This window comes from Crotalus tigris, unplaced genomic scaffold (assembly GCF_016545835.1).
Source record: "Crotalus tigris isolate CLP2741 ecotype Arizona unplaced genomic scaffold, ASM1654583v1 scf7180000018965.556698, whole genome shotgun sequence".
NCBI lineage: Eukaryota > Metazoa > Chordata > Lepidosauria > Squamata > Viperidae > Crotalus > Crotalus tigris.
Window position 1 is genome coordinate 494,073 of NW_024097301.1, and position 27,912 is coordinate 521,984.

Sequence of the window (27,912 nt, forward strand, 5' to 3'; positions counted from 1 at the left end):
TCTCTCCACGGAACCGGTCTCTGGTGCCCAAAAGATTGGGGACCTCTGCTGTGGCTGATAAGCTTTTTTTCTTCCCAAAGGAACCGAGACACCTTCCTCTCACAACACATTCCCTGCAAGTCAGTTAACTCCCCCATGAAGGACAGGAGAGCAGGCAATATATTTCAGACTTTCCAAAAACACAGCTCTGATTTCTTTAAAAATATTTTACGGAAAGTTGTGTAAATCTTCTCAACCTAACATTGAAGGCAACCAAGAAGATGGGCTGTTTCCTTCCTTCCTCTCTAGTATTTTAACACAAACTCTTTTTCCCTGGCTAGTAGCACATACAGTCTCGGCGCACAGAAATAAAATACTAATATAAATTACACACATCCTCTGCCCAGCAAAATGACTCATTGTTTTTCTTAAAATACTAAGAATTTGAACTGCAGCAAGCAACTAGAACCGACAAATTCAATCTTGCATTGTTGCACTGTTTACATTGACTGAACTGGTAGCATGCACGTCCTCCCCCAAGCTAGCCAACAAAGTATCATGGCATTTTAAAATGCATTCTGAACTTCCAGAAACAAAAAGGCATAAGTATGATACAAAGTATCATACTCTGATAAACCCACCAACCAACAAGAAATACCTTTGTGCTTTCTCAGCTGCATTCAAAGAAAAAAAAACTTATAAAAGCCAGAAAGCAAGTTACCAGTATGGTGTGATTTGTGCAGGGGGAGGGGGGGGAGTGTTGTATTGCTGTCTTGCTAAACATGGGGGAGATCTGGAAGAAAATTCAGTAGATGCTCAGCACTTGAAAGATGCCCAGCTTCCCAGGCACCTTCTCTGAAACAGAATGGAGCCCTGAAAGAATTCCACTCAAAATAGCCCTATTGCCTTTCATCACTGAGCAAGGCTTACAAAAGTGTGTCTTTGTTTTGAGCATTTTAAGCTGCTTAAATTAATGTCTTCCTAAGATTTCAGAACTGCAGGACTCGTTCTTTTTTTGGAGTGGGGTATTTAATCAAGCACACTGTGTCTCTGGCTCTCTAGGAAGCAGAAGCCTTTGCCCTCTATCACCAAGCGCTGGACCTTCAGAAACATGACCTCTTTGAAGAGTCGGCCAAGGCCTACCATGAACTGCTGGAGACTCGTCTGTTGCGCGAAGTTAGTGAAAAAGGAACGTCCCTCTTGCTTCTGCTTGATGCGGGGCTCGGGGGAAGCTTCTTGATCTAATTGGGAGATGGTGTCTTTGATCTGCTGCCAGTGAAGATCTCTTAGTGCAGCGGTCCCCAACTTTCTGACTTGGCGGCCCGGCAGGGGGAGAGAGAGATGGTTCCGTGTGAGTGGCAGACACGCTGCTTCATTTGTGCAAGTGGCAGGTGCACACATCCCCTGATCACACAAATGAAGCTGCGAGTGAGTGAGAGAGAGAGAGAGAGAGAGATGCTTACAGTTTCCACTATTTCCATGAACAGGAAGGGGTCAGTCAGCAACACGTTGATCTGCTGCCTCTTCCCTGGGGATCCCTTGTTTCATATCTTGGGTTCAGGGAGCAGCCATAAAAGATCATTTGGTGATCATTTAAATCGTCATTACAGATAAAACATTTTTCTCTATTTCCTTCCAATTTTCAGGCAGTTGCAGCTGGAGATGAGAGAGAGGGGTTGAAGCATCCAGGCTTGATGCTGAAGTATTCAACTTACAAGAACTTGGCCCAGCTGGCTGCCCAACGAGACAACATCGAGACGGCTATGGAGTTCTACCTGGAGGTAGGCCGTTCTCTCTCTCCCTTCCCTTCCACACGGGCTGATGCTGGAGCGGAAGAGGACTCGGGGATCTCACCAGCCTCTTCTGCTGCAGTGGTTTCCGCCTTCCAGGGGTCTTTGCCTGGGTCCCACTCCTTTGTGTACTTGTCTCCCCCCTTCCGTTTTTTTTTTTCATTTTTGTCTACAGTGTTTGTCTCAAGCATAGATGTTCTGCTGACATTGCTTGTTAACATGAAAGTCTTTTCCATCCGTGTGAGTTTTTTATACCAAAGTAGTTCTTGTTCCATATGTTGTTTATTTCGATTATTATTGAGTAAGAAAGATTCAGTGGCTCAGTTGCTTTAAGACATTGGAGATGGTCTTTGTTCCATCAGTTCAACTCCTAGCACTGCGTGTCAGGGTGAGCCCCCATCACTTGCTCAACTTCTGCCATCTAGCAGTTTGAAAGCATGCTACATGCAAATAGATAAATAGGTACTACGTCAGTGGGAAAATAATGGCATTTCATATGGTAGTGTGAATCCAGCCAGGTCTGGACCTTCCCCAATGCAAGGCTTGGCACGAGGTGACATGGGTGGAGGGAGAAGCCCCAGAGGAAGCTACAGAATGCCATTGAACTTTTCTGAGTGTGGACAGCAATTGTCGGCAGCCGAACAACTATTTTGTACTCACACTATAGTCCCCTGGCTAATGTAACATCACAATCAATCAATCAATCAAGTAAATAAGACAGGCAGACAGACAGATATGATTCTGCACTTTGAAATGTTGCTTTGCTTCCTGATGGTGGGGACAGGTGTGATACCTCCGGAGAGGATGGAGGAACAATTTTCAGCTTTCTTCCGGGAAGGTTCGAGTGGGTCAATGCAATGAACAGAGGCCTGGAACACTTACTTTAGCTTCTCTCCCTCTACAAAAGGACAGTTGAAATTACCCTACCAAAATGAATCCTTTGCCATGAACTGGGCAATCCTGGGCTGCCATCTGCTCAGTGCCCTAGATTCTTGGGGGGCAAGCAGTGGGCAGCTTCCAGCTTCTGACAGTCCAGTTTACCTGAAAAACCTCATCTGCTATGTTTCCCAGGCTGTGAAGCTTGACTCCACGGATGTCAACCTATGGTATAAAATTGGCCACGTGGCTCTCCGGCTTACTCGCCTTCCCCTGGCGCGCCATGCTTTTGAAGAAGGGCTTGCCTGTAATCCAGATCATTGGCCTTGTTTAGATAACCTCATCACCGTCCTCTACACCCTCAGTGACTACACAAGTAGGTCCTTTCTGCTTTTCTTAATTTAGAATTTCCTGTAGTGTTGCAGTCAAGCAGTCTTGGAAACTGCAAGTTGGAGGGTTGAGTAGGACTAGTACATAGGAGCTATGCAGGCCTCCAAGTTATGAAACATGCTTAATATATGTCAATGGTATTTTGTTTTTAAACTTTTTTATATCCTAATTCCACAGTGAGATGAGGCTCACGCAGAAGATGCTTGTGTTATTTCTTTATTTTTTCTGCTATTGCCCCATTGGTCTCAAGGAAAGGCTGCTTACAAAGACAACCATCATAAACATCTTGTTTAAATTTGCAAGTGTTGAAAAATGCGACTTAAAACTGTCAGTGTCCCTGTGGTCACATGATCAAAACTAAGGTGCTTGGCAACCATCACGTATTTACGACCATGCCATGTCCCAGGATCATGTGATTATTTGTGACCTTCCCAAGGGGCTTCCAACAAGCAAAGTCAAGGGGGGAAGCCTGATTTACTTATTAATTACAGGGGAAAAGCTTGTAAAATGGAGCGTGACTCAATGAAAGTATTCCTTAGTGATGCAAGTTCTGATCCCAATTGTGGTTGTAAGTCAAGGATTAGGATGGTTACCATGTATGGGTCTCAACAATATGAACAAGCTTATTTTGTAACTTCTGTAAAGAGCTAGCACAAAGGAATCTAGAATGCATTAACAGATGTCCTCTTTCTTTGTTGATGTCCTCAGCGTGCTTATATTTTATTTGCAAAGCACTGGAAAGAGATAACTATTACAGCAAAGGACTTGTTATTAAAGAGAAGATCTTTGAGGAACAGCCATGCCTCAGAAAGGACTCCTTAAGAATGTTTCTGAAAGGGTAAATGACTTTCTTATTTTCACACGTGGTGTTATGCTAGAAGTCCTCACAAGTTACCATCATGGGATTGGCAAACAGTGTGGCTGGCTGGGTTGAGGAGGTGTTTATAACAGCTTTCTATAACCTTGCAGATTGGTGTCTGGTGTGTTCTGTTCTATAGACACTTAAATTTGTGCTCAAGATTGCAATATTTATCTCTCTGAATTCAGAAATAGATTGGGTGTAAAGTTACAAATAAATCATGTACAGGTAAAGAAAGGCTAGTGGTTACTTCAGAAATTTGATATTAAGGAAAATATTTGGTAAGTAAATAAGCAACTTTTATTGATTCAGAAACCAGTAGCTTTATGTTTAATTATATATCTCTAATTCATTCACATGTGTCTCATCAAATTCATTAATCTGTTTCATGCTGTATTTTATTTCAAGATAATGATTCCATTAATAAAATACAATTAAAATAATCCAAGCATCGTACATGGCCCAGTAAGTTGAATATCTGCAAGGTTTTGCTTGGGTCTTCTACAAATTTCAGCTAGAAAGGATAAATTCTGTTCTTCTTGGAGAATTTGTGAAGTGGAAGGTTCACTTTTTTCTTTCTTTCCATTAGCCAGAGCAGAGCAGAGCAGTAGACATGGGTTGTGTTTTCACAATCCTAATTTATGGAAGAAAGACATCATTGGCTAAGTAGGCAGCAAATTGAATGCAAATCTCCAACCCCCAACTTGTGTTGTGACCTCCGTTCTCATACCAAAGACATTTAGTTCTGAATGTGAACAGGGTGGAATAGAATGGAATGGGAATGGGAATAGAATAGAATAGAATAGAATAGAATAGAATAGAATAGAATAGAATAGAATAGAATAGAATAGAGCGAGAAGGGACCTTGGAGGTTTTCTAGTCCAGCCCCCTGCTCAAGCAGGAGAACCTACACCATCTCAGATAGGTGAATGTCCAGTCTCCTCTTAAAAATCTCCAGTGATGGAGTGCCCACGATTTCTGGGGGCCAGCTGTTCCACTGGTTGATTGTCCTCACTGTCAGGAAGTTTCTCCTCAATTCCAAGTTGTTTCTCTCTTTGAAATCCTTCCTGGTTGCCTCCTTTCCCTGGACCACAGGAGTGGTGGAGAAGATCAAGATAAACGTTGTTTCAAGCTGTTTATAGAATAACAGAATCACCAACTTAAGAAAAGTTTAGCTTTTGTGAAGTGTAGCAGCAGTGAAGAGCTGGCCACACCAGCACAAGGGCAAAAGATTGGCAGTGATGCAAGTCACCATTTTTTTGGCCCCTGCTCAGTACCAGTGTCAGATAGAGATTGTGACTACCATCCTGGTTTGCACCTATAAACTGTTGCCTAAAGCTGGTTCTTCTATACAGACACCTAAACTAATACCAGTGGGATTGGTTGATGCTTGAACTGCAGCAAAACTAACTAATTAACATGTTGAAATCTGATTCTTTTTCAGTGACCTGTCAGTGTGTGATGTGCCTGTGAGTGCATCAGAAACACAAACAATCCTGGAGGAAGCCCTGGAGCTGCGCAGGAAAAGGCAGGCCTTGATGGCACGGAAGACTGAGCCAGATCTCAAGCTTGCCCAGCCCATCTCTCTGTTCACGTACGTTTCTGCTCAGTGTCAGCTTATTGCGGTAGAGATACAAGGTTTTGATAAAAAGCCGGGTTGAATGCTATTTCCTCCTAACACTTCCCCAATCAGTTCTTAAAATTAGCGTTTCGTAGTCATCCTAGCAGAAGGAGAGGGAGTTTGTTCCAAACAGATTTGGAAGGCTCAGGTGAACTTTAGAATCTCAATAATTAGTCCTTCTTTTCTCCACAGCACTTCTTCAATACAGAAAGTACAAAGAGAACCCACATTAAAACCTGTACCTTACGCGTACGGCAATGGGCCCTTGCACGTAGATATACTAATATGTGTGCATACATACCCTAAAATTACCAAATAGGACAGCCAAAGAATTTACCCTTTTTAGCAAGACGTGCTCATCTACTGCAGGATTTTAACTGCTACCAGAAAATTAGCAGCGGACTTTGCCAAAATGTTCCTCCGAAAACATTAAATATCAAGCAAAAGTTCCTCCTGGGGACTTAACTAATAAATTATTAATCATGAGATAATCCAAGAATTTTGGATTAACAAATTAAAAGAAAACCGCTTTTATTTTATTAATTGCATATGACCGTTCTAAGGTGGGCAATGAATCATGCATGGCATAAAAGCTGAGAATGTTTCTGTTTCAGGATCCCATCTGGGTCAGTCACCAAGACCAGGGGTTTTGCCTTCCAGGCTTTCGGACTCGTGATGGATCCCCCATCCTCGGGGAACTTCTGTCTATCAGAGTGTGGGCTGTTCTGTGTTGGTAGCAACAGCAAGAGCACTTAGACCTATATACCGCTTCACAGTGCCTTTCAGCCCTCTTTAAGCGGTTTACAGAGCCAGTCTGTTGCCCCCCACCATCTGGGTCATTTTACTGACCTCAGAAGGACGGGAGGCTGAGTAAACCTTGAGCCTGTGAGAATTGAAGTGCCAGACTGCAGGCAGCTGGCAGTCAGCAGAAGTAGCCTGCAGTGTTGCATTCTAACTACTGTGTCACCACAGCTTATAAAGTATTTAAAGTGTCTGTTGTATGTGACTTTTTACTTATGTTGATTGATGTGTGTTGATGGTTGACTTTTAAGTCGTTGGCTGCTTGTGCTGCCCAGCCCTCATTTTCTAAGTACTTCATAGACTGGTTGTCAGAATCCAATTATATTTCATTTCTATCTACCTACTCTGATGAAAAACCAATTCTTACTCTATTCTGGATTCTGTCATACTACGAAAAGGGAGGAGGGTAAGCATGGGGGGGGGGTTTATGACTCTCACTTCCTTCCTTAAACTACAAAGTGACCGTTTGTGGATTCTCATGAGAGAACTAACCATAACAAAGTGGCCATCACCTTTCATCTCACTCCCCGTTGCCGGCAGTGAGGAAAAGGGGGTGGGAAATACAATGCCTGGGATCCGGGAAAAGAGGATTAGTGATCGTGCAGACTGAGCGGACTGATGGATTGAATTGCCTGGAAGAACTGTGGGGTGGGGGCTGCTTGGGAACACTTTAAAACATTGAATGGTGGGAGAGGATTCCCCAGATCCTATCTAGCATTCCTGCAGTCAGCTTCTCTTAATAAAGATCCCTGTTGGAAAAGACATTCCAAGAATTCTGTCTTCTTAAGATGTAAAATTGAGGTGGGTCCTTACACTGGTGGTAAATCAGCAGTCCTGTTCACTGACAAAGGGCCTGTTTCCCAGGCTTCAATCATTTCCCTGGCTGTTTTTGTGCCTGCTCATCCAACAATCACGCAAAGTATTAGTACCACTTTATAAAACCCTAGTAAGACCACACCTGGAATACTGCAGCCAATTTTGGTGACCATATCACAAAAAAGATGTTGAGAGTTCGGGAAAAATTCAGAGAAAAGCAACTAAGATGATCCAAGTCCTGGAGACTAAAACATATGAAGAATGGTTGCAGGACTTTGGTCTGGCTAGTCCAGGGGTAGGCAACCCAAAACACTCAAAGAGCCACTTGGACCCGTTTCCCACCAAAAACAAAACACTGGGAGCCGCAAAATCCTTTTGATATCTAAAATGAAGATAACACTGCATATATCCTTTTTTACCTTTATTATAGGTGTGTGTGTGTGTGTGTGTATGTGTATATGTGTGTGTGTGTGTATTCAGCTCCTCGGAGAACACTGAGTGCACTCTCTTTTACACATACACACACACACACACATATACACATTAAAAATAAAAGTAAAAATATGACTCTTGGGAATATCCATACTATTAAAACAATGATCATCAAGAGAATGCTTTAAGAGAATAAAATTACATACACACACAGGTAAAAAAAGGATATATGCAGTGTTATCTTCATTTTAGATGTCAAAAGGGTCTCTCTCTCCCTCCCTCTCTATCTGCCCTTGGTCTGCCACTCCTCTTCCCCCACTCTCTCTCTCTCTCTCCCCCCCCCTCCTGTCTGCTGCTCACCTGGCAAGCTTCAAGCTGTTGTCCAACAACCTCCGGGGTAGGCAACCTCGTCTCTTTTATGACTCATGGACTTCAACTCCCAGAATTCCTGAGTCAGCCTAGCTGGGCTAGCTAGCTCTCTCCTGCCCTTCCTGCTTCCTTCAGAGACGCAGCAAAGGGAGGAGCTCCGCCCAGAAAGCTTTTCAGCTCCTCAGAGAACATTGTGAGTGCACTCTCTTTTACACATACACACACACACACACACCCAGAGAGAGAGAGAGAAGCAGGGAAGTGCAATTGCCTCTCTCTGTCTCTGTCTCTCTCTGCAAAGGCAGAGGAGGCTGGGAGCCACAGGGGAAGGCTCAAAGAGCCGCATGCGGCTCCGGAGCCGCAGGTTGCCGACCTGTGGGCTAGTCTAAAGAAAAGAAGAAATAGGGGAGACATGATAGCAGTATTCTGGTATTTGAGGGGTTACCACCAAGAAAAGGGGGTCAAACTATTCACCAAAGCACCAGAGGGAAGGACAAGAAACAATGATTGGAAACTGATCAAAGAGAGAAGCAACCTAGAATTAAGGAGAAAATTCCTGACAGCGAGGACAATTAACCAGTGGAACAGCCTGCCTCCAGAAATTGTGGGCCCTCCATCACTGGAAATTTTTAAGAAGAAACTGGACAGTCACTTGTCTGAGATGGTATAGGTCCTCCTGCTTGAGCAGGGGGCTGGACTAGAAGACCTCCAAGGTCCCTTCCAGCTCTGTTCTATTCTTAGTAGCTGCAAAATTGAATGTGTGTCCTTGTTCATTGCAATGTGAGGCTACCAATGAGTTCGCGTCTCCTCATCTGACTGCTTGCTTGTGTTCTTGCAATCTGGTGGTTAATTTCCTCCCCATCTGTCCTATATAATCACGGACAATCCATGCAGGGGGTTCAGTAGATTATATTGGAAGTATCTCCCACCTCCAAGTGATTTTTATAATGCATAATTTGTCCTCTTATGGTAGTCTCTGGACGGTGTATGATGCCCACTTGCAGATCTCGGAAGCTGCATTCTACAGCTTCCGAAATGTTTTTGATGGCAAAGTGTGCCATGTGGTTTGGTCTTGCACCTTGTTTCTTCCTTCCTCTCCCCACCTTGTGCGGACATCTTGTGACAAATGATTATGGGTACCCATTCTGTTTGAATAGTTCATGTAGATTCTTGCTCTCCAGCTGTTTGGCTTGCTGGATAGGACAGTGGGTTCTCACCCTGCCATATAGTGTTCTGATGCAACTCTTTTTGTGTGACAGTAGATGGTTGTTGTTGAAATTCAGAATGTGTGGAATATTGGTGGCCTTGCAATAAACTGTGGTTTCTAGGCCTTCCATCCTCTTGTCTGTTGTCAAAAAATGGTAATTGCCTAGCTGTTTCCTCTATTGTGAACTGTATGTTGGGGAAGATGGAGGTCAGTATGGTATGAAAGTCTTTTAAGTGCATTTGTCTTGATGATGACAAACGTGTCATCCAGGTACTGGCACCAGAATTTAGCTGTTGTAAGGACCTGCCTTCATTTCTCTACCAAGAATGCAGAACTCTTGAAAGTGGCATCATTTCAAAAGGAACTTTTATTGGCAGATACAGAAAGCAGGAAAGCTAGGCAGGATCTGAAGGCTTTCTGCCCAAATCAATAGGTTAAACCTGCAAAATAATAGTATCCACAGGTGATGTCGGGTTGTGAGAAAGCACAACTCCAGTTCCTCCCTGTGCGCTGAGATAAGGCAGATGGCCCCGAGGCATTCCTTTCACACACACACCGGCCTCCCCCCTTCCCCTCATAGGAGAATGGCCAAACCCAAATAACCTAAGCCCAGAGAACATGTACGATTAGTAATAATTGAGGGTTCTGACAAGTGTGTAGTTCTGAAATACATGGTGTTCTAATCCACGCAGGACTGCTTCTGCAATGACTCCTGGTATTGGGGATCCTATGGGTGTCCCTTTTAGTTGTTCACACATTTCACTTTTGAATGTGAAGAAAGTGTGTTGATAGTATTGGAGTAGCTTCATGATTTGTCGTGACCGACCCAGATTGGATCCTGCAACATTATCCTGGGACACATATATTTGCCTCCATTCATGTTTTTGTTTCCCTGTTTTCCATGCAGGTGGAAAACTCTAGGAGAGAGTCTGATGGCCACTTACTTGCATCTCACAACTTGTGAGCTGCCTCGTCCAAGCTTGGGCAAGCGAATTGATCTCTTGGAGTACCAAGATCTGAACCAGCACCTGGAGAACCATGCAAATTCAGCCCCCGTCAGTGTTCTTCACCCCAGCCCTGTCAGTTCCAACCCACTGGTGCCTTTGACTGAACCACTCCTCACATATACACCACTGACTCCCAACTTCCCCAGTTTGACTGTACTGGAATCAGTAAACTCTGCAGGTGAGGAAGATCTTTGCAAGAGGCATCACATGAATGGGAAGTCCTTCCTCTTGCTGGATAGTCTGTCCTTCACTGAATAAGCTGCAGAAGAAAAAAGTTGGCCATTTAGTCTTGACAATCACCTGGATGCAATTAGGGTAGTCCTTTTCTTTTATTATTTCTTAGAAAATTTATATGGCTGCCAACTCAATCATAGGGACTCCGGACGGCTTACAGAAGTAAAACCCCAAATACAAAACCCAATGCGCCCCCAACAATTCATAACAAGTTTATATAAGTTGTAGTAGCAGAAAGAGCTTGCAAATAAACCAGACTGTCACAGACAAGCTGATGTTGGACATTAATCTCGGGGGAATCATATACACAAAAATGAATAGTGTGTGTGTGTGTGTGTGTGTGTATAAAATCCAACTAGCTAATGTTGGCTTTCATGCACATCAAGTTTTTCCCAAGAATCCAGGACAGCGATGGCAAACCTTGAACACATGTTTGCAGGGCCTAGTCAGACAGGTTAGAGAGCCGTTTGTTTTGTTTGGATTCCTGTCTTGAGCTTGACCTTTGTGGCTCCAGGTGCTGCTGCCGCCTCTGCTAGAAATTTTGGAGGCAGCAAAGTCTCTGCAGGACTTTCTCAGATCAGCCTTGAGTTTGGGAACAAGAGACACACTTGACTACACAGAAACATTGACTTTGTCAATAAAAAAGTCAGGGAAAATAACTTGATACAGGCTGCTTGTTAATCCAAAACCCCTTGGCTCTTCTCAGGTGATCCTTCTGTGGGTGACAAATCTAAGAAAGGATTAAAACGGAAGAAAATCACGGAAGAGAGTGGTGAAACAGCTAAGAGGAGATCAGCTCGAGTCAGGAATACCAAGTGCAAAAAAGAAGAAAAAGTCGATTTCCAGGAGCTGCTAGTAAAATTCCTTCCTTCTCGGTGCGCGTCCCCATTCCTAAATGTGTGCTGGTTCTGGGGAAAAAGCCAGGGGTGGAAGGGTGTTTCATTTTGAGAGGGCTTCTGAGGGGAGGGCAGGGCCATGCAGCCGGGGATCAGACTACCTGGCTACCTTGGCCCTGCCTTCAGGTCCTCCAGTTTGCTTCTTCAGTGCTTTTCTGGTGTGCTTTCAGCCTGAGGAAGCTGGATCCAGACGAAGGCCCATTCAACCACTATGAGATCCAAAGCACAGCAAAGGAAGAGAATTCCCAGCCCCTGGGCTCCCATAGGATGTCCCTCGAGCTGACAGTCTGCATAGAATCTGGTAGGATTTTTTTTCTGGCTCTTCTTTTTCTGTCGATGGGATCCCTGTAAAGAATTATCTCTTATTTGGTTTTCTTAAACATTAGCTTCATCTGTTGATTCATTCCCTGAAAATCAACTTGTGATGGACTCATACCCACGAGGTGGCGATTTTTCTTCCAGAGAAGCAGGATGTTCATAAATTCCTCTTGGCTAATTTGAACAACGGAGGCATCCTTGAACTGATGATGAGATACCTGAAAGTCATCAGCCAGAAGTTCCTGGTCAAGTGGCCACCAGGCTTGCCTGAGCTTGTCCTGAATATCTACAACAATTGGAGAAAACACAGCAGCAGCCTACCCAACCCACTATTAAGGGACTGCCGCAATCAACACATCAGGGTAGGGATCAACTTCGAATGATCACACACACACTGCTCTTCGAGCATTTTTACCTGCAAATGGGTAACCCAGGATATAGCAGGCTCTGCGACAAGCTCCCTGTTGCCTGTCAGCTCCCAGAGCAGAGGAAGAGGGAAGGGGGGCTCCATGGGCACTGTGCAGCAAGTGCAGCACAGTGTCTGCTCCATTTAAGCCAATCTACACAGTGTTGTGTGTATAGAAGAAGTAGGAGAGATCAGAAAAGTCAGGTGGTTTTACGAGTTTTTACAGCCAAGGAAGCTGTGCCTCTTCAGGCTTTCAGCTACCAGAAAGAAACTGGGCTCTGAATTCCATTCATTTCCTTTGAGAAGGACACTTCTGTGGTCAGTTTCACATCCAGCTTTATTGGAGAAGCCAGTCACAGTTATAGGATCGAGCCCAAGTCCAAAATGTTTTGTTCTAAATACAGCTGCATTGGATGGTGTGGTCTCTGCATGGGAATGCAGAGACCACACCATGCAGAACATGGGAATTAGCCTCACCAACTCAGAGAATCACATGCCTTGATTAACAAATAAGTTTTAGTAGCCTCTGCAGACAGCCAGGCTAAACTGAACTGAAAAACTGACTTAGAAGCCCCGCTGGATGCTCTGTTCCTTTTCAGTGAGCAGCAGCCGACCCCCTTCTGCCTTTTAAGCAATGAAGGGCCTTTCTGTTACTGGAAAGGCCACATCTTGGCAGGCATGGCAGATAGCAGGAGGTGGTTTTATCTACTGGATGCATAGAGGGAAAAGAATAGACAAAAATCAACTCTGAGCATCCAGATTGTCCAGACCCCCTTCTTTCTGTCATGCTTTGCAAATATTGCAGGAGATGATGCTGATGAGTCTGTCCTGCATGGAACTGCAGCTGGATCAGTGGTTGCTGGCCAAAGGGAAGAGCTCCACAGGTGAGTGAGGGCTGGAAATTCAGCAGACGCTTTTAGGAGCAGGGTATCTTTGCTTACCAGCCGGCTGGATCTCTAGACTGGCTTTGCAGGAGAGCTCGACAACACTTTGCATGCCTCACCTAAATGAGTTCCCAGGCTCACAAGAATGGGAGCAGAGAAGGGGGCTGCTGCCATTGGCCATCCAGACCAGTGTAAGGAATCTCTGCCTGCAGAAGTGGGCTTCCTTTGCGTTCCCTGCTTCAGGCTCCCATTTCACGGTGCTAAACAAGGAAAATGCTTCTTCTAGTATCTCCCAGGAATGGTCCCTCAGCCAGTTCGGCGAGTGGCAAATTTGGCCCAGACTTTCCAGGCACCCACTTCTTGGGGGATCTGCTGCAGCTTTCATTCGCTTCTTCCCAGCGGGACCTCTTTGAGGAGAGTTGGTTGCAGTTTGCCGTCCGAGTGTATTGGCTGAAAGCTCGATTTCTGGCTCTGCAGGTTTGTATTTTGCTGCAGCCAAAGGGTCTTAACGCTCAGTTTATACTCCTTGCAAGACAAGTTTAGAAAGGGGGTCCTCCTGGCATTTGCTCCTGATCAAAGCAAACGTGTGTTATGTAAACATCCCTTAAGATGGAACCAGGATGTGGCCCTTGAGGTACGTGCTTGGCCTGTGGGGTTGATGATGGAACTGGATGAAGAGGGAGCTGAAAGCCACGTTGCTCCTGCAGGGTGAAATGGAGCAGGCCCTGGAAAACTATGATGTCTGCACAGAGATGCTTCAACATTTTGCTGCCGTGGAAGCCGCGCCTGACCGCGACAAGAGGGTGGTGATCAGATTGCCCAACCTCCATGTTGACTCTGTGGTTTCTTTGGAGGAGGTAATGTCATCTGGTGAAGTTTTTTGGTCATCTTGTTTGCTCTAAGCCATGCTTATCACCTCCCCTTTGCGGCTGGTTTCACACCAGGTTTTTTGAACTCTGGAGGTATCAAGACTTATCTTGCCATAAGGGTCTCCTCTGAAACCTCCGCAGTTGCATTTGAGTCGGCATTTTGCGGCTTGATGGGTCCTGACTTTATCCGATATTAAAAGCATCATCTCTATGTTGGAGAAGATGCTTGATTCAAATACTCTATATTTATACTTCTAGTTTTAAGAAATAATGACTAGTTTTTTAAAAATGAAATAAAATGCTGTTCTTAGAATATCTTTCCACCTCAGCAGTTGATCATCTTTCCACTGTGCATTCTCTGGAGTTCCTCGGATGAAAGACAAAGAGGGAGCAGGAGTTCTCTGTATGTCATGGTTGACTTTCTGTAGTAGAATAAACACCACTAAAAGACTGATTGTGAGCCAGCCTGCTGTGGGACACCAGCCACCGTCTTGTTTGGTCATTGGGGTAAGGGGTTGTTTTTAACCCCAGGCAGACATCAGATTGGCCCAGCCAGTGTTTAATTTTTGCAGATTGATAAGAATCTGAAGTCCCTGGAGAGATGCCAATCTTTGGAGGAGCTTCAGCGCTTGTATGAGGCTGGGGACTATAGGGCTGTGGTTCAGCTGCTCCGCCCCACCTTGTGCCTCAGTGGGGACAGCAGGACGGAGCACTTGGACTTTGCCATCTCCATTCCAGAGAGGCCAGCTCAACTTCTCTTGCTACAGGTGAGCTTGATTTTTTTCTTTCAGGTTAATTGGTGTAAATTAGCATAAAAATGAATGCAGTATTATCAGACATGAGGAAGAATTGCTGAAGAAAGATAAACGTGGCCTCACAGCATTAATGCTGTTTCACTCCTTTTGTAGAGTGTAGTGAATTTAATGTCTGCCAGGGTATCAGATTATAATAATTGGCAGAGAAGATACAGCTAGAATAAACAAGCTGGAAAAGGCCCATAAATTAAAATTGTACAGTGAGGGGAAAAATTATTTGATCCCCTGCTGATTTTGTACATTTGCCCACTGACAAAGAAATGATCAGTCTGTAATTTTAATGGTAGCTTTATTTTAACAGTGAGCGACAGAATAACAACAAAGAAATCCAGAAAACACATTTCAAAAAAGTTATAAATTGATTTGCATTTTAATGAGCAAAATAAGTATTTGACCCCTTCGCAAAACATGACTTAGTACTTAGTGCAAAACCCTTGTTGGCAATCGCAGAGGTCAGACATTTCTGACCACCAGGTTTGAACACATCTCAGGAGGGATTTTGTCCCATTCCTCTTTGCATTAAGGTTTCCAAGGCTTATGAGACAAGATTCAGAACATCTTTGGGGATTTATATATAAGTTACTATTGAAATAAGATTCAGAAACCGAAGAAGTGAAACCTTGCCTGATGAAACAGATGTCAGATTTTATCCATTCAACATATATTCTTGGAAGAAAAATATCAATTTACTGTGAATATTACACTTACAGAAAACTAGCATAATATTTTTTGTTACTATTAGTATACCAGTTACAACTTTTAAATGGATAGTCCATATTTTAAAAAATCCTGCTGGAAATGTAATAATCAAGTTGGATCTTTCTTTATATTTGGTGAGTCTCAAAAAGCTCAGCAATTCTGGAAAATGATTCGCCATAGGATGAAATAAATTTTAAATACCGAGTTTTCATTCTTGTCAAGGGTTTTTCTGTTAAGAAGCACCGAGCCTTATATTCCTAGAAAGTACACCAAGTGGGCCTTACCCATGATGACCCCTGCTGGGACATTCTACACCTATTTTTGGCAATTACATTCAGTTCCTTCTTTAGAGAATTGGCAGATTAAGTTTGGAGAGTGCAATACTTTCGTTAAATTTAAATTTTGATACAATCCTACCTTTAATTTAATCTGAAATAATCTGTTTATGGACTGCAATTTTATCCAGACAGTTCTGCCTTATTTGAAATTCAGATTTCTTTTAACATAAGGTTGTAAAGGACTAGATTTCATTTAATTTGGAACTAGTGCAAAGCTGACGTGTGACTTTCTTTGGTGTTTCCTGTGAGAATGTGGTTTTCTTTTTTCTTTTAACACGCAACTTGTATAATCTGTAAATGTTTTTTTAATGCTAAAAGATTTTAGAAAGTCCAGGATTGTGTGCCTTAGGTTCTTGTGGGTGCATGTGAAAATGAGAATGCATACGTTGGTGATAATTCATATTATGTTTAGATGAAAAGTAATAATGGCAAATTTAAGGAGAAATTGTGCAACATTCTGAACAAATTGTCTGGAGGGAATTTCCCTTTTATATGACATAAATGGTTGGCTGGCAGTGGAGCAAGAAAGATTTTGGCCCACCTGGAAATGGAGAATGGGTGAAATGGATGACTGCTTGAAAGGGGATTCCAGTCAGTCGTCTGTACCTGCTGATGGAAAAGAAAGGAACGTCCATTGTGTACCTGAACGAATGATGGTGAAGATGGGAGGAGGGATGCCTCAGTGTTTAGACATTGTGTTGGTAGCATTGGTGTTGTCAGTTGCAAGGAACAGATATTTTTCTAAAAACTGGCTGTATATAAGAGGGGACCTCTGCCCACTTGGTTATCTGGAAGAGAAAGTGGAGACATCAGGAGCAACCTTGAGAGTGGGGACACTTAAGGAGCAGGATTGAGATATGGCTGTATTTCTTTTTCTACCTCTTTCCCTGACAATATTTCTTCTTGTTTTATGTGTGTGTATGCTTTGCACAACACTGTGAAACCCCCCCCCCCCAAAAAAAGAAGGGTGTGACCAGCAGGAGCACAAATGCCTTTCTGGCCTTGCTCTTCTGCGTGAAGGAAGCAGCTTTTCTGCCTCATGCGACGCTTCCTTCTCTTCCCTGTGGGGTTTTTTGTCTTCTACCCTCTTCCTGATATTCCCTAGGATTCCCTCCTTCGGCTGAAGGACTACCAGCAGTGCTTGGAATGCTCCGAAGTGGCCTTGAACGAAGCTTTCCAGCAGATGATCAATATGACAGCCGCCTCCGCCAAGGAGGAGTGGGTGGCCACTGTGACCCAGCTGCTCCAGGGAATCAGTCACTCCCTCTCCACAGACAGCAGCAGCCTGAGTGAAGCTTCTCCCCTGCTGAGTCTCACCCGATTAAGTCACAACCTCATCCAGGTAAGGGGGGGGGGTCTGCCCTTGATCCCGCAGCTGCTGCTGCAGCTTTCACCTCAAGAGCTCCATTTGGAGCAGCAGCCAGCTGTGTACTTCAGAGAGGGAAAAGAAAAAAAGCACCCTTGTTCACAGGACCACAGGTCTTACAGAGATATATCTTACATATTGTGATAAAATTTTGTAACATTTCATATCGGGCCCCCAGATATTGGTTGCAGGGTAAACCACAGCAAAAAGGGACACATCTCCGTGAAAAGGGACAAGACTCCCACTAGAGGCTTGTAAATGTTCATCTGGTTGGCTGGCAACTCAACAATCATCTTCTTACAGGTAGTCCTCACTTAATGACCACAATTGGTCCGACAACTCTGTCACAGTTCTTGAGCAATACATGTCACAGCACTGGACTTACAGTGTCAGTTCTGATGTGACTGTTAAATGAATCACCCGGGATAGTTAAGAAGACACCATGTGACCACGAGTTGTGATTTTAGTGCCAGCTTCTCCACAGACTTCGTCAGAGGCCGGCTGTGAAACTCACAAATGTCGATTACATGACCATGGGATACTGCAATGCTTGTGAATGTGCACTGGGTGTGAATAACAGAATTAGAGAGTTGGAAGGGAGCTTGAAGGTCTTCTAGTCCAACCCCCTGTCCAGGCAGGAAACCCTATACCATTTCAGACAAATGGCTGTCCAGTCTCTTCTTTAAAACCCCCATGTTGGAATACCCACAATTTCTGGAGGCGAATCGTTCCACTGATTAATTGTTCTAATTGTTTATTTATGTATTTGGAAAATTTATATTGTCGCCTACTCACACATGGAGACTCAGGGCAGCTTACATGGATATTAAAACACCATATAAAAGAAGTAAAAATAATAGTAAAATAATAAAATACTAACCCCCACCAGCCCCACCCTGGCGACAACACACATTCATACTAGCCATTTAATGGGCTCCATCCTGCTCTGGGTTCCCCAGGCCTGCTGGCAGAACCATGTCTTCATTGCATTCCAAAAGAGTGTTAGAGTGGGGGCCAATCTAATCTCTGGGGACATGATGTTCCAGAGGGAGGGAGCCACCACCTAGAAGGCCCTTTTTCTGGGTTGCGCCAGATGTATCTCTTTAGGGGACGGGACCTGCAACATTCTTATCTCCTCGCTCTAGTGGGTCAGGTAGATGTGACCGGCAAGAGACGGTCCCTCGGGTAATCTAGCCCCAAGCCATGAAGGGCTTTAAAGGTGACAACCAGCTCCTTGAATTGCACCAGAAGCAATTTGGCAACCAATGCAGCTCCCACAGGAGAGGTGATACATGTACACATACCCCCTTCTTTGTGACAGCCCCTGACATACTGGAACACTGTTCTCCTGTTGCCCCTAGTCTTTCTTTTTATTAGACTGGACATAGCCTCTCCTTACAACCATTCTTCTTAAGTTTTAGATTCCAGCACTCTTATCGCCTTTGTTGCTCTTCTCTGCATTCCTTCCAGAGTCTCAACATCTTTTTTACATCGTGGTGACCGAAACTGGATGCAGTATTCCAAGTGTGGCCTTACCAAGACCTTATCAAGCAGTACTAACACTTCACGTGATCTTGATTCTGTCCCTCTGTTAATGCAGCCTAGCACTGTGTTGGCTTTTTTGGCAGCTGCAGCACACAGCTGGCTCCTATTTAAGTGGTTGTCCACTAGGACTCCAAGATCCCTCTCACAGTTACTACTCTTGAGCCAGGTACCACCTATACCAGTGCCCAAATTGTAATCGTGACCATGGAGATACTGTCACAGTTATAAGTTTGATGTCTTAAAGTTACTTTTTCAGTGCCTCTGTAACTTTGAATGGTCACTGGACAGGGCACTCGTTAACTGAGGACTGCCTGTTCTTGACTCTGCAGCCTAGTTCTGCAGCTTTTTCTGACCAGCAGGCCCTGCCTCAAACTCCCACAGTGTTTAGGTGTATGTCCCATGAGATCATACATACGGGGGGGGTGGAGAGGGGTGAGCACTCTGACAAATAACAAAGGTTTGCCCCGGTGCCTTTAGTAAATGCTCTCATTTTGTTGCAGCTGCATCTCGAACATCTGAACTGGAGGACCGACTCTTGATTTGTGCTTTAATTTGCTGAGTTTCTCTCTCTGGCGTTTAGATTATCGATTGCAGCATGGTAGTCCAGGAGGAACCCAAAGAGCCATTTGTGTCCTCGGTGCTTCCCTGGATTATTCTTCATCGGATCGTTCAGCATGAAGAAGAAAATGCCCAGCCCCTTTGCTGCCAACACGAGGAGCAGCTGCAGAATCCACAGGAAGGAGGTAAGTCCTGGCGTTCCTTTTCTTTTCTTCAGGGTCTCTTTTTCCTCCTTCCCATCCTTCTGTAGTCCTCTGGCCCGATGCCAGTCCTCTACAAAGGGTCCCAAAAGGGGATGCAAGGTGGCATCTACAAATGCCCAAGACTCTCGGATGTATTGTTCTGAGCGTGTCAGAATGGCATTGGGCACTTCATCCAATGGTTTTCTAGTGACAAGGTGCATCAGGTCTGCAGCCAAGGTTCCCAAACTTTTTCAGTTCTCAGCACTCTTAGTGTCTCAGTAATTTTGCCTGTCACCCCACAATTCTCAAATTGTGCCACAATGCCGAAGGTACTGCAGTAAATTCACAGGAGCCTGCAGCATACAGTTTGAGAACCAGAGTCTACTGTATTGCCGTTAAGGAAGTTGCCTGATCAAAAATGAAGTAAAGTCATTCTCTAACTTTGGTTAATCCGTGCTGACCTCATAATTCCTTATCTGATACCTGGAAGCCACAAGGCCTAATGGAACATAGCAAATATTGAGACTTAACCCTAGCATGATTGACTGGCTGTTTGACTGGTAACCACAGTGTAATTGACTGACTCCTCTCCTTGATCCTGAGGCTCTGCCTTAAGGAGAAGTTCTCCTGCTTGGTTTGTCAGCTCCTTCAAAATCAGCAGGCATCATGGCCAGGGATGGATTTATCCAGCTTCAGGATGACCCTTCTTGGAACCAAAGTTTCTGACACCTCATTATCTCCAAATTGGTGCTGCTAGTGCAAAATGCAGCAGCTGCATGCTGAGGAGGGCAAGGTGATCAAGCAGTTTGGCAGACTATTCTGAGTGAGTCCTTTGAGTGATTGGTTCCTTGCTTTGGAAGACTTTGTTAGAGCAGAAAGATGTCTAAAATACTCTATTAAGTCTGTAAAATGAGAAACTGCTCTCTGAGGTTTGCCACTCATCCTTCTAAAATTGATGAGAGTTCTACTTGTTTCTCATCTTATTCTCAGTGTCTCCCATTCATGACACACCAATGCTGCCTTCTTCCCTTATGCTGCTGAACACAGCCCATGAATACCTTGGAAGGAGATCCTGGTGCTGCAACTCAGATGGAGCTCTGCTTAAATTTTATGTGAGTAGAAATGTCAATTTCTTGCAGTATTGGTCGCTTTTGATCTCCACCCTTGATATAACAAGGGTAATAATTATTCTGCATCTTGCATTGTTCAAAAAATGTAAGTTGATCTCTCCCTCTGTTTACATCTAAAGCTTGACATTCAACCTTTTTTGAAGATCTTTAGAAAAGTCCAATATAAATAAAAGAGAATTCTTCTGTTGAATTAATCTCATATTGAGACCATAGGAAATGATATTTCTTAAGATTCTATTCCATTGGTTTATAGAATATTCCAACTCTTTTTTCCAAGTTCTTGCAAATTACCAATATGTCCTTCAATGATATTGCTTGCTTTTCTATAAAAATAAATTGTTTGCTTAGCATTCAGCAAACATAAATAAATGTAGCATTTAGGAAGAACATCTTCCTTCAACATTTTCTTTCCATCAGGTATTTCTTATGAACATTGGTCTTCCTAAAATCTGTGTTTTGTCTTAAAATCAGTAATTTTAACATTCCGTAATCCCTCGCCCTAAAGTTCTCAGCACTTTAATATCCTAGTCCACGGGTCGGCAACCCGCAGCTCCGGAGCCGCGTGCAGCTCTTTAAGCCATCTCTTGCGGCTCCCAGCCATGCGCAGTGCCCCCCAAAAAAAGTGGGAGTAAAAAAGTTGAACCAATCAATTCAAACTTCTCACGAAAAAAACTCGCAAAGTTTGAATTGATTGGTTCAAGGGACGCTGTCCGCCTGTCAAGCTCTGTGGGCTCGACACAGATGGGAGGGGGGAAAGACAGCTCCGGAGGGAGGCAGCCCCACAGCCAGAAGCTGGCGGTCCAAGCAGAGCGGCACAGAAGACCTACAGATTGGCGTGGGAGGCTCCAGCGTTGCCGGTGAGCAAGGCCTGCCGTCTGCGGCCTGGTTCCGTACCCCGATGACCAGCTGGACCAGCTTTCACTGCTCCAGCCCAGGACGCCAGGAGCATAGAAGGCAGTTTGGTGGCGCTGCTGTGGGCAGGGCGTCCTTGCAGCGGACAGCTCGGGCCCGCATATTTTCCACGGCTTGAGACCGGAGACGCCGGTGGTGCACGGCCCAGATTGTCGGCATTGCCGTGGGACCACCCCCTGAAGTGCCAGCTAATGCGGTGTGCTCCTGGCGACCCTCGAACCGCGCTGGCTTCCTCCCGCGGATCTTCCCCCCCTGGCATGACCTATCAAAGGAAGCGGGAATGGCTGCAGCCGGGACACACTTACCTGGCCAGAGTACTTTTACCCGACCCGGGCAGGCCACGGAGCAAATAGAGGCTTTTGCTAAAGCGGCGGGCGGGGGGCCTGCCTCGGGCACAGTGGGGCTGCTGGAGGCTGAGGCCCCCGAAGGCGCGGACCAGGCTATCTTCCATAGTGGCGGGACGGCGACTGCGGAGCAACAGCCTGCTCATCTGGAGCGGTGGAGCCATCTGGTGCTGTTTACACGGCCGTTTGTCCACATGACTGAGATAGGCAGCGCTGCCCCACTCTGCTCTCATTTCCCCGGAGCAAAGTTGGGGGCGCTGCCTATCTCAGTCATGCGGACTTCTGCTCCTCCGATCCTGGTTGCTCCTCGCGGTCCCTGCTTGCCATGGCGATTTCTGAGAGCAGGGAGCAGCTGCCTGCTGGGCAAGCCCCAAAAGTTTTCTTCCTCTCCCCGATCTTGTCTTTCTTGCTCGCCCTCTGATGTAGGCGTCTGCTGGGTTTCCTCAACCTCCCCTCCATTTTATTTTAATCCCACCACCGCCTCCCTCTTTCGCGAAGTTGACATTCCAGGGACTCGGACCTCGCTTCGCTCCCGGAGTCACTTGGTGAAGCTTGAAGGAGAAGCCGCCTGCTCCCACCTCCTGCGGAGCAGAACTGCTGCTTCCTCGCCCTCCCAGCGAAAGACGTCCTTTCTCCCACTTTCTGCTTCCCATCCTCTCTTTTCCGAGCACCCCTCCCGGAGTGAGCCAGAAGCCTCAACTCCAGCCTCCCGCAGCAGGCTGAGATAGGCGAGCCCGAGCGGCCATCTGCTGCCGCTTCGGAAGCAGCAGCTCTTTCTCCCCATCAGCCTCCTCCTCCGCGGGGGGGGGGGGGAGAGCAGTCTTTTCCCAGGGGAGGAGAAGCCAGGATGGAGCTGGACGGGGGCAGGGCCGGTGCATGTCTCTCCTTAGGCTCCACTCTTTAATCAAGCCCCCTATTCTGTGTGGCTCTTTCAGTGTTTCAGGTGGCCGACCCCTGTCCTAGTCTAAGGGTTTCACAGGGGGAAAGACAGTAAGAAAAGTGGAGACGTTTGCGCCAACTGCAATTTAGGCTCTTGATTTGTCTGCTTAATTTCTGAAATTTTATTTTTTTTGCCTTTACTTCCTTACCAATAGTTACAAAGTTTTAAAATATATAAATGCAATATCACATGTAAGTTTCTTATACGTGCAGTTTCTTCTGTAAATGATTTGAATTTCTATTGATTCCTCTTTACTTAATTCAAGAAAATATTTCATTTCTCTGCTCAGAGGATTATTCTTGGTATCTTGTTTGCATTTCTTTGATATAGTTGTTACGCTATTCTGCTTTAATCTCTAGTTTGTCATATTTATCACTGAGATCAACCTTAAGGGAATCCAGTTTAGCTTCTAAGTCTAGTTTCTTTTAATTAGCCCAGTAATAGTATTTTATTTTATTTTTCAGTTTTGATCACATTTTTGTTGAAACTTACTCATATCTCCTATGAATAAGTCCATAATTTATGGAAAAGCAACAAAAGAATTTGTTGTTAGATTTTCCCCATTCTTGTCAATTCACTGTCTGTATTCTGCCTCTTGTTACTCATTTTTAACAAAGAAGAAACAGATTAAAATTCCTTTTCATGAATTTTCATAATCCTTCGTAAATTCAGAAGAGAATATTATGTTGTTGTTAAGAGTAATAATTAAGTTTCATAGTTTCCTTAATGGTTATATATAATACAACATTTAAAAAAAAGCATTTGAAATATTACTTCATGAAGTTAATTAAATTGATATTTTTAGAACAATCAAACAAGTATTGTAATGGTCCTGTTAAATTATCTGTAAAACCATATTTAAAAATAATTATGGGAGTCCCAAGTAATTATATTTATACTTGAGTATTCTCTTATAATAGCAACATATTGAGTTCAGTCATTAAAGTCAGAAAAAGAAAATATGACAGGTTAATGAGGTCTACTTTTGTCAGTCCAAATATCTAAATTTTGCTTTCTCATACCAAAGCAAAGTTATATCAAGAATGCATACTTTTGATATAAATCAAAAATATTTCTTTAGTTTATGTATTATTGTTGTATAAAACTAGGTTAGTGATTGGAGAAGGAAAAATAAACAGAAGTTATTTTATAGGACCTATGATAAACTACAGATTGTAAAACTTAAGCAAGTAAATCTCAAATTTGTAAAGAAAGTATGAAATATGAAGTATTACGAAGAAAGTGATTTAGTACTTGATAAGAAATATAGTAGAATAAAAGTCTGTTAATCTATTTACTGCTGGATCTGCTTATAGAGAAAGTTGATACAATTCATAATCTACAAAGTTTATTCAGCTTCAGGCTATCCCTGAGGAACAATTTGCTGCTCTGCTGTCTTTATCTTTGCCCGTCTAGTAAGATCCAACAGGTTACCTCTTGTATAATCGGCTAAATAGTGATGGCTCCAGTGTTTGAGAATATCACCCACTTGGCTGGACCCAGCAAGTCAAAAGGAATCTCAGATACTGTGACCTGGCAGTGTCTGGTCACAGTGGCCTTAGATCACCCCCATCTGAGCAGCTTAGATGCCAAGCAGAAGGGGCATGGCAACCGTGGGAGATCTGCCTGGGAATCGGTTTGGCTTCAGCTCTCTTATTGCCATATTTAACCTGAGTTCATAACTGGGTTTGGTCAGAATCAGTTTCAGAATTTCTCCATGAGGGCTCTGTGTCCTGGAGTATCAGCTCTAGACCAGGGTAAAAAACCAATGCTATACAGGTCAGGACTTGTATTTTATTGGAACAGGTCTAGTAATAGAATCTTGCAAGTCTGAATTTGCTTTCCCCCCCCCACTCCCGTTTTATCTTTTTGGGAACGGCTTTTCTCAAGTGCATCTGTCAGGTCCCCCTTTCGGGTGCCCTGCCATTCTGCTGGAGGCGGGGAGGAGGCTCCAGTCGAGCATTCTTTGCATGCTTTCACTTTTGCTCTAACCGCATGGGAATTAGGGAGGGAGATCTTCGCCTGACTTCAAGGTCGCTGCACCATGAGAATGACCCATTATCGCTTCCATACCTCAGCACTCTCAAAACAACCTGGTGGCACTGTATTGGCTGCCTGTGGACTGGTTGAGGGAGTGGGTTTTGAAGGGGAAGAATAGCTTGGTGCTTTGCGTGGGAAAGTTAGAGTCGGCCTGATTCTACTACAGCCACTGTCTTTTCAGTAAAAGTTCTATTGATGAACCTCACGGTGTCAAGAGTCATGCTTTCCTGAGAGGCCTGTTGGGGCAGGTCCTTACAGCATCTCTTGGCCTAGGCTCAAGCCCTGCTTACCTGACTCCTCCCTTTCAAGGCCATTCCTGTGACCTCAGCCTGGGCTTTTCAGTAAACCAAGAGATACGTCAGGAGTATAAGAGCTGCTCCTGCTGTCACCTGGCAACCAGTCAGTGGGTCTGGCTATCCACCTGCTGCCGTGCCCCAGCTTCCAGAGACCCTCTGAAGCCTGGACAGACCCTTCTAAGAGGCCTGACAGCCCTGTGGAGGTCTTGGGTCACAGTCAGTGGCAACTGGATTAGGTAGTGATGTAACCACAACCAACATCTACATGTGATTCTCTGTATCCAGATCACTGTTGCTCAGAGGCAACAATGAGGTCCAGTATGTGTTTTCCTGCATCTGTTGGGCCAGAGATTGATTAGGGGAAGCCCGTGTAGACCATGAATTGCCTGTGATTCCCTCACCAACTCTGAGATCAGATCAGAAAGGGAACCAGGTGGGCAGTAGGACGGCTGCCCTTCCCCAGATGGACGTTACCCTGCACTCACAGAAAGATTTTGCACATTTGTCGTGGTCATTATCTTAAGTAGCTCAGGATACAGATACTTATGGAACCTCCTTTTTCCAACTTATGTCTTTGCCCGTAAGATCCAAGGTGATTGGCATGCTTGGATCCCATCTATCAAACAGTGTTATTTACAGGACCCAGAAGATGGGCCTTCTCGTTACCATGCCTGCCCTCTGGAATAGGGCTCCTCCCAAGGTCCGTAGAGTCCGATCCTGCTGCCCTTTAAGAGGACCAGTGCCGTTTGCCGCTTGCTTGCCCTCGGCTGCCATGGAAAGGGGCGTGGGGTGTGTTGTATTTGAGTTGGGGAGGTGAGCTGGGGAGAGGTGTTACCGTGAGAATTGGAAGGGAGGATCGCTCCCCATCATCAGAGTGGCGATGGTTAGATTTCATCAAGGCCAACCATCCTGGGCCTCCAGAGGTGCACGCTGTCTGCTGAAGAGACTTTCTCATAGAGTTATGCTTGGCTGTAAGGACCCACCCCACTTTGCATCTTAAGAAGACAGAACTCTTGGAATAATTCTTCCAACAGGAATCCTTTATTAAGAGAAAACGGTTGCAGGCATGCTAGACAGGACTTGGGGTTCAAGCTCTCCCATTCAAGGTTTTAAGGGGTTCCCCAATAGTCCCACACAATCAACCCCCCTTCCAGTGATAGCTTCAAGTATCACAATTCCACCCCCTTTCTTCTTTCTTCCGTCTGGATGGAGACTTCAGATAACTACATGAAAGGCAAATACCCTTCCTTGTTATGGTAATGTTCTTGGATGCTAACACTTTGAGGTTACAATAAACATACATTCAGCATTCAGCTCTTTGAAGTCTACTGAAGGAAGTGAGGGCCATAAAGCCCCTTTGTTCTCCCCCTTCTCTCCCTCTTATGGCAGAATCCAGAGAAGGCAGAATTGGGGTTTTCTATGTTTGATAATTAAAGATGAAATATAATTGGATTCTGACATCCGGCCCCTCTTAAAAATAAGAGAGATTCACCTGAAAGAAAACAAAACAGGTATAAGACTTAGTCAGGCTTGTTAGGATACTCTGTGTGAAACTTCTTCAATAGCTTCGGGGCTCTGACATGACGTTTATGGACCCACTCGTTTTGTGAGGGAGGGAGGTGTTTCCAGGCAACTAGGTACTGAGTTGCTCCATGATATCTCCTAGAGTCAAGGATCTCTTTTATTTCGAAGTGTTGTTCGCCCTCCACCATGATTGGAGGTGGTGGGGGGGGATTTTTGGCCGTAGAGGTGATTGATGCTCTCTTTTCAGCAAGCTGCAATGAAAAATTGGGTGTATTTGCCTGAGATTTTTGGGTAATTCTAATTCTACTGTTACTGGATTTATGATTCTTTTAATTGGAAAAGGTCCTATATATTTTGGTCCAAGTTTTTTACAGGGCTGTAGGGACTTTAGGTATTTTGTAGATAAGTACACCATTTCTCCTATAATGAATGGTGTAGGCTCAACCCTTTTTTTATCGGCTTGTGCTTTGTATGCCTGCCTAGCTTCATCTAGTGCTTTTCTAACTATTGGCCAGGTGTTTTGTAGTTTTTCCATCCATTCTTTCAGCGAAGGGATCGTTGGTTCGTTTGGAGTTAATTCTGGCATGGGGTAGAAACTTTGACCGTTGGCTATTTGAAAAGGAGTGTAGCCTGTGCTGGAGTGGACTGCATTATTGTAGGCAACTTCTGCAAAAGGAAGTAAGTCCGTCCAATCACTCTGTTGGAAATTTAAAAAACATCTCAAATATTGCTCAAGTACTGAATGGCACCGTTCTGTTTGTCCATCTGTCTGAGGGTGATGGCTAGATGTCAGTCCCTGAGTGGTCCCTAAGAGGGATAAAAATTCCTTCCAAAATGCAGACGTAAATTGCACTCCCCTATCAGAGATGATGCGTTGGGGTGCCCCGTGCAATCTGTAAATGTGCTGGATGAAAAGTCTTGCTAAGGCCTTTTGCAGTGGGAATCTTTTGGCAAGGGATAAAGTGCACCTGTTTGGAAAACAAGTCCGTGACCGTCCAGACCACAGTATTCCCATTGCTTTCTGGCAATTCCACTATAAAATCCATGGCTATTTCTCTCCAGGGGGCTGAGGGACTTGCCACTGTTTGCAATAGTCCTGGCACTTTCCCTTGCAACCTCTTTGCCGTGGCACATTTTGGACAACTGGCTATATAACTTTCAATGTCCTTTTTCATGGATGGCCACCAAAATTGCCGTTTAATTAAATGTAAAGTTTTTACAAATCCAAAATGCCCTGCTGATTTTGTGTCATGGCAAAGCTGCATGAACGTGGTTCTTTGGGTTTTTGGTATATATAACTTTTCCCCTACCCAAGGCAACCCGTCTCTCATTGTGCACACATTTTTGTTTTTCTGGAACCATTCATCTGTTTCCAAACTTTTTCTGAATTCAATTCCAGTTTGGCTGTCCAGTTGTGGTTTTAATTTGGCTTGGGTTCTTGTGGTTACTGGTGCTGCCAGTTGTGACTC

The 27,912-nt window shown here is 44.5% G+C and overlaps 1 protein-coding gene across 1 annotated transcript in view; it reads left to right on the top strand.

Annotated features, from left to right (window-relative positions):
* The window catches only part of CABIN1 (calcineurin binding protein 1), a 59,305-nt gene that overhangs the window by 2,163 nt on the left and 29,230 nt on the right, over window positions 1-27,912 (top strand). Inside the window, exons 3-18 of the mRNA XM_039357910.1 lie at window positions 1,042-1,155; window positions 1,626-1,760; window positions 2,841-3,021; window positions 3,744-3,873; window positions 5,339-5,488; window positions 10,048-10,325; window positions 11,088-11,256; window positions 11,448-11,578; window positions 11,740-11,957; window positions 12,807-12,885; window positions 13,172-13,362; window positions 13,593-13,742; window positions 14,327-14,521; window positions 16,712-16,948; window positions 19,098-19,260; window positions 20,248-20,369. Of these exons, the coding sequence (XP_039213844.1) occupies window positions 1,042-1,155; window positions 1,626-1,760; window positions 2,841-3,021; window positions 3,744-3,873; window positions 5,339-5,488; window positions 10,048-10,325; window positions 11,088-11,256; window positions 11,448-11,578; window positions 11,740-11,957; window positions 12,807-12,885; window positions 13,172-13,362; window positions 13,593-13,742; window positions 14,327-14,521; window positions 16,712-16,948; window positions 19,098-19,260; window positions 20,248-20,369 (2,643 nt within the window). The remainder of the gene's footprint in view (window positions 1-1,041; window positions 1,156-1,625; window positions 1,761-2,840; window positions 3,022-3,743; window positions 3,874-5,338; window positions 5,489-10,047; window positions 10,326-11,087; window positions 11,257-11,447; window positions 11,579-11,739; window positions 11,958-12,806; window positions 12,886-13,171; window positions 13,363-13,592; window positions 13,743-14,326; window positions 14,522-16,711; window positions 16,949-19,097; window positions 19,261-20,247; window positions 20,370-27,912) is intronic.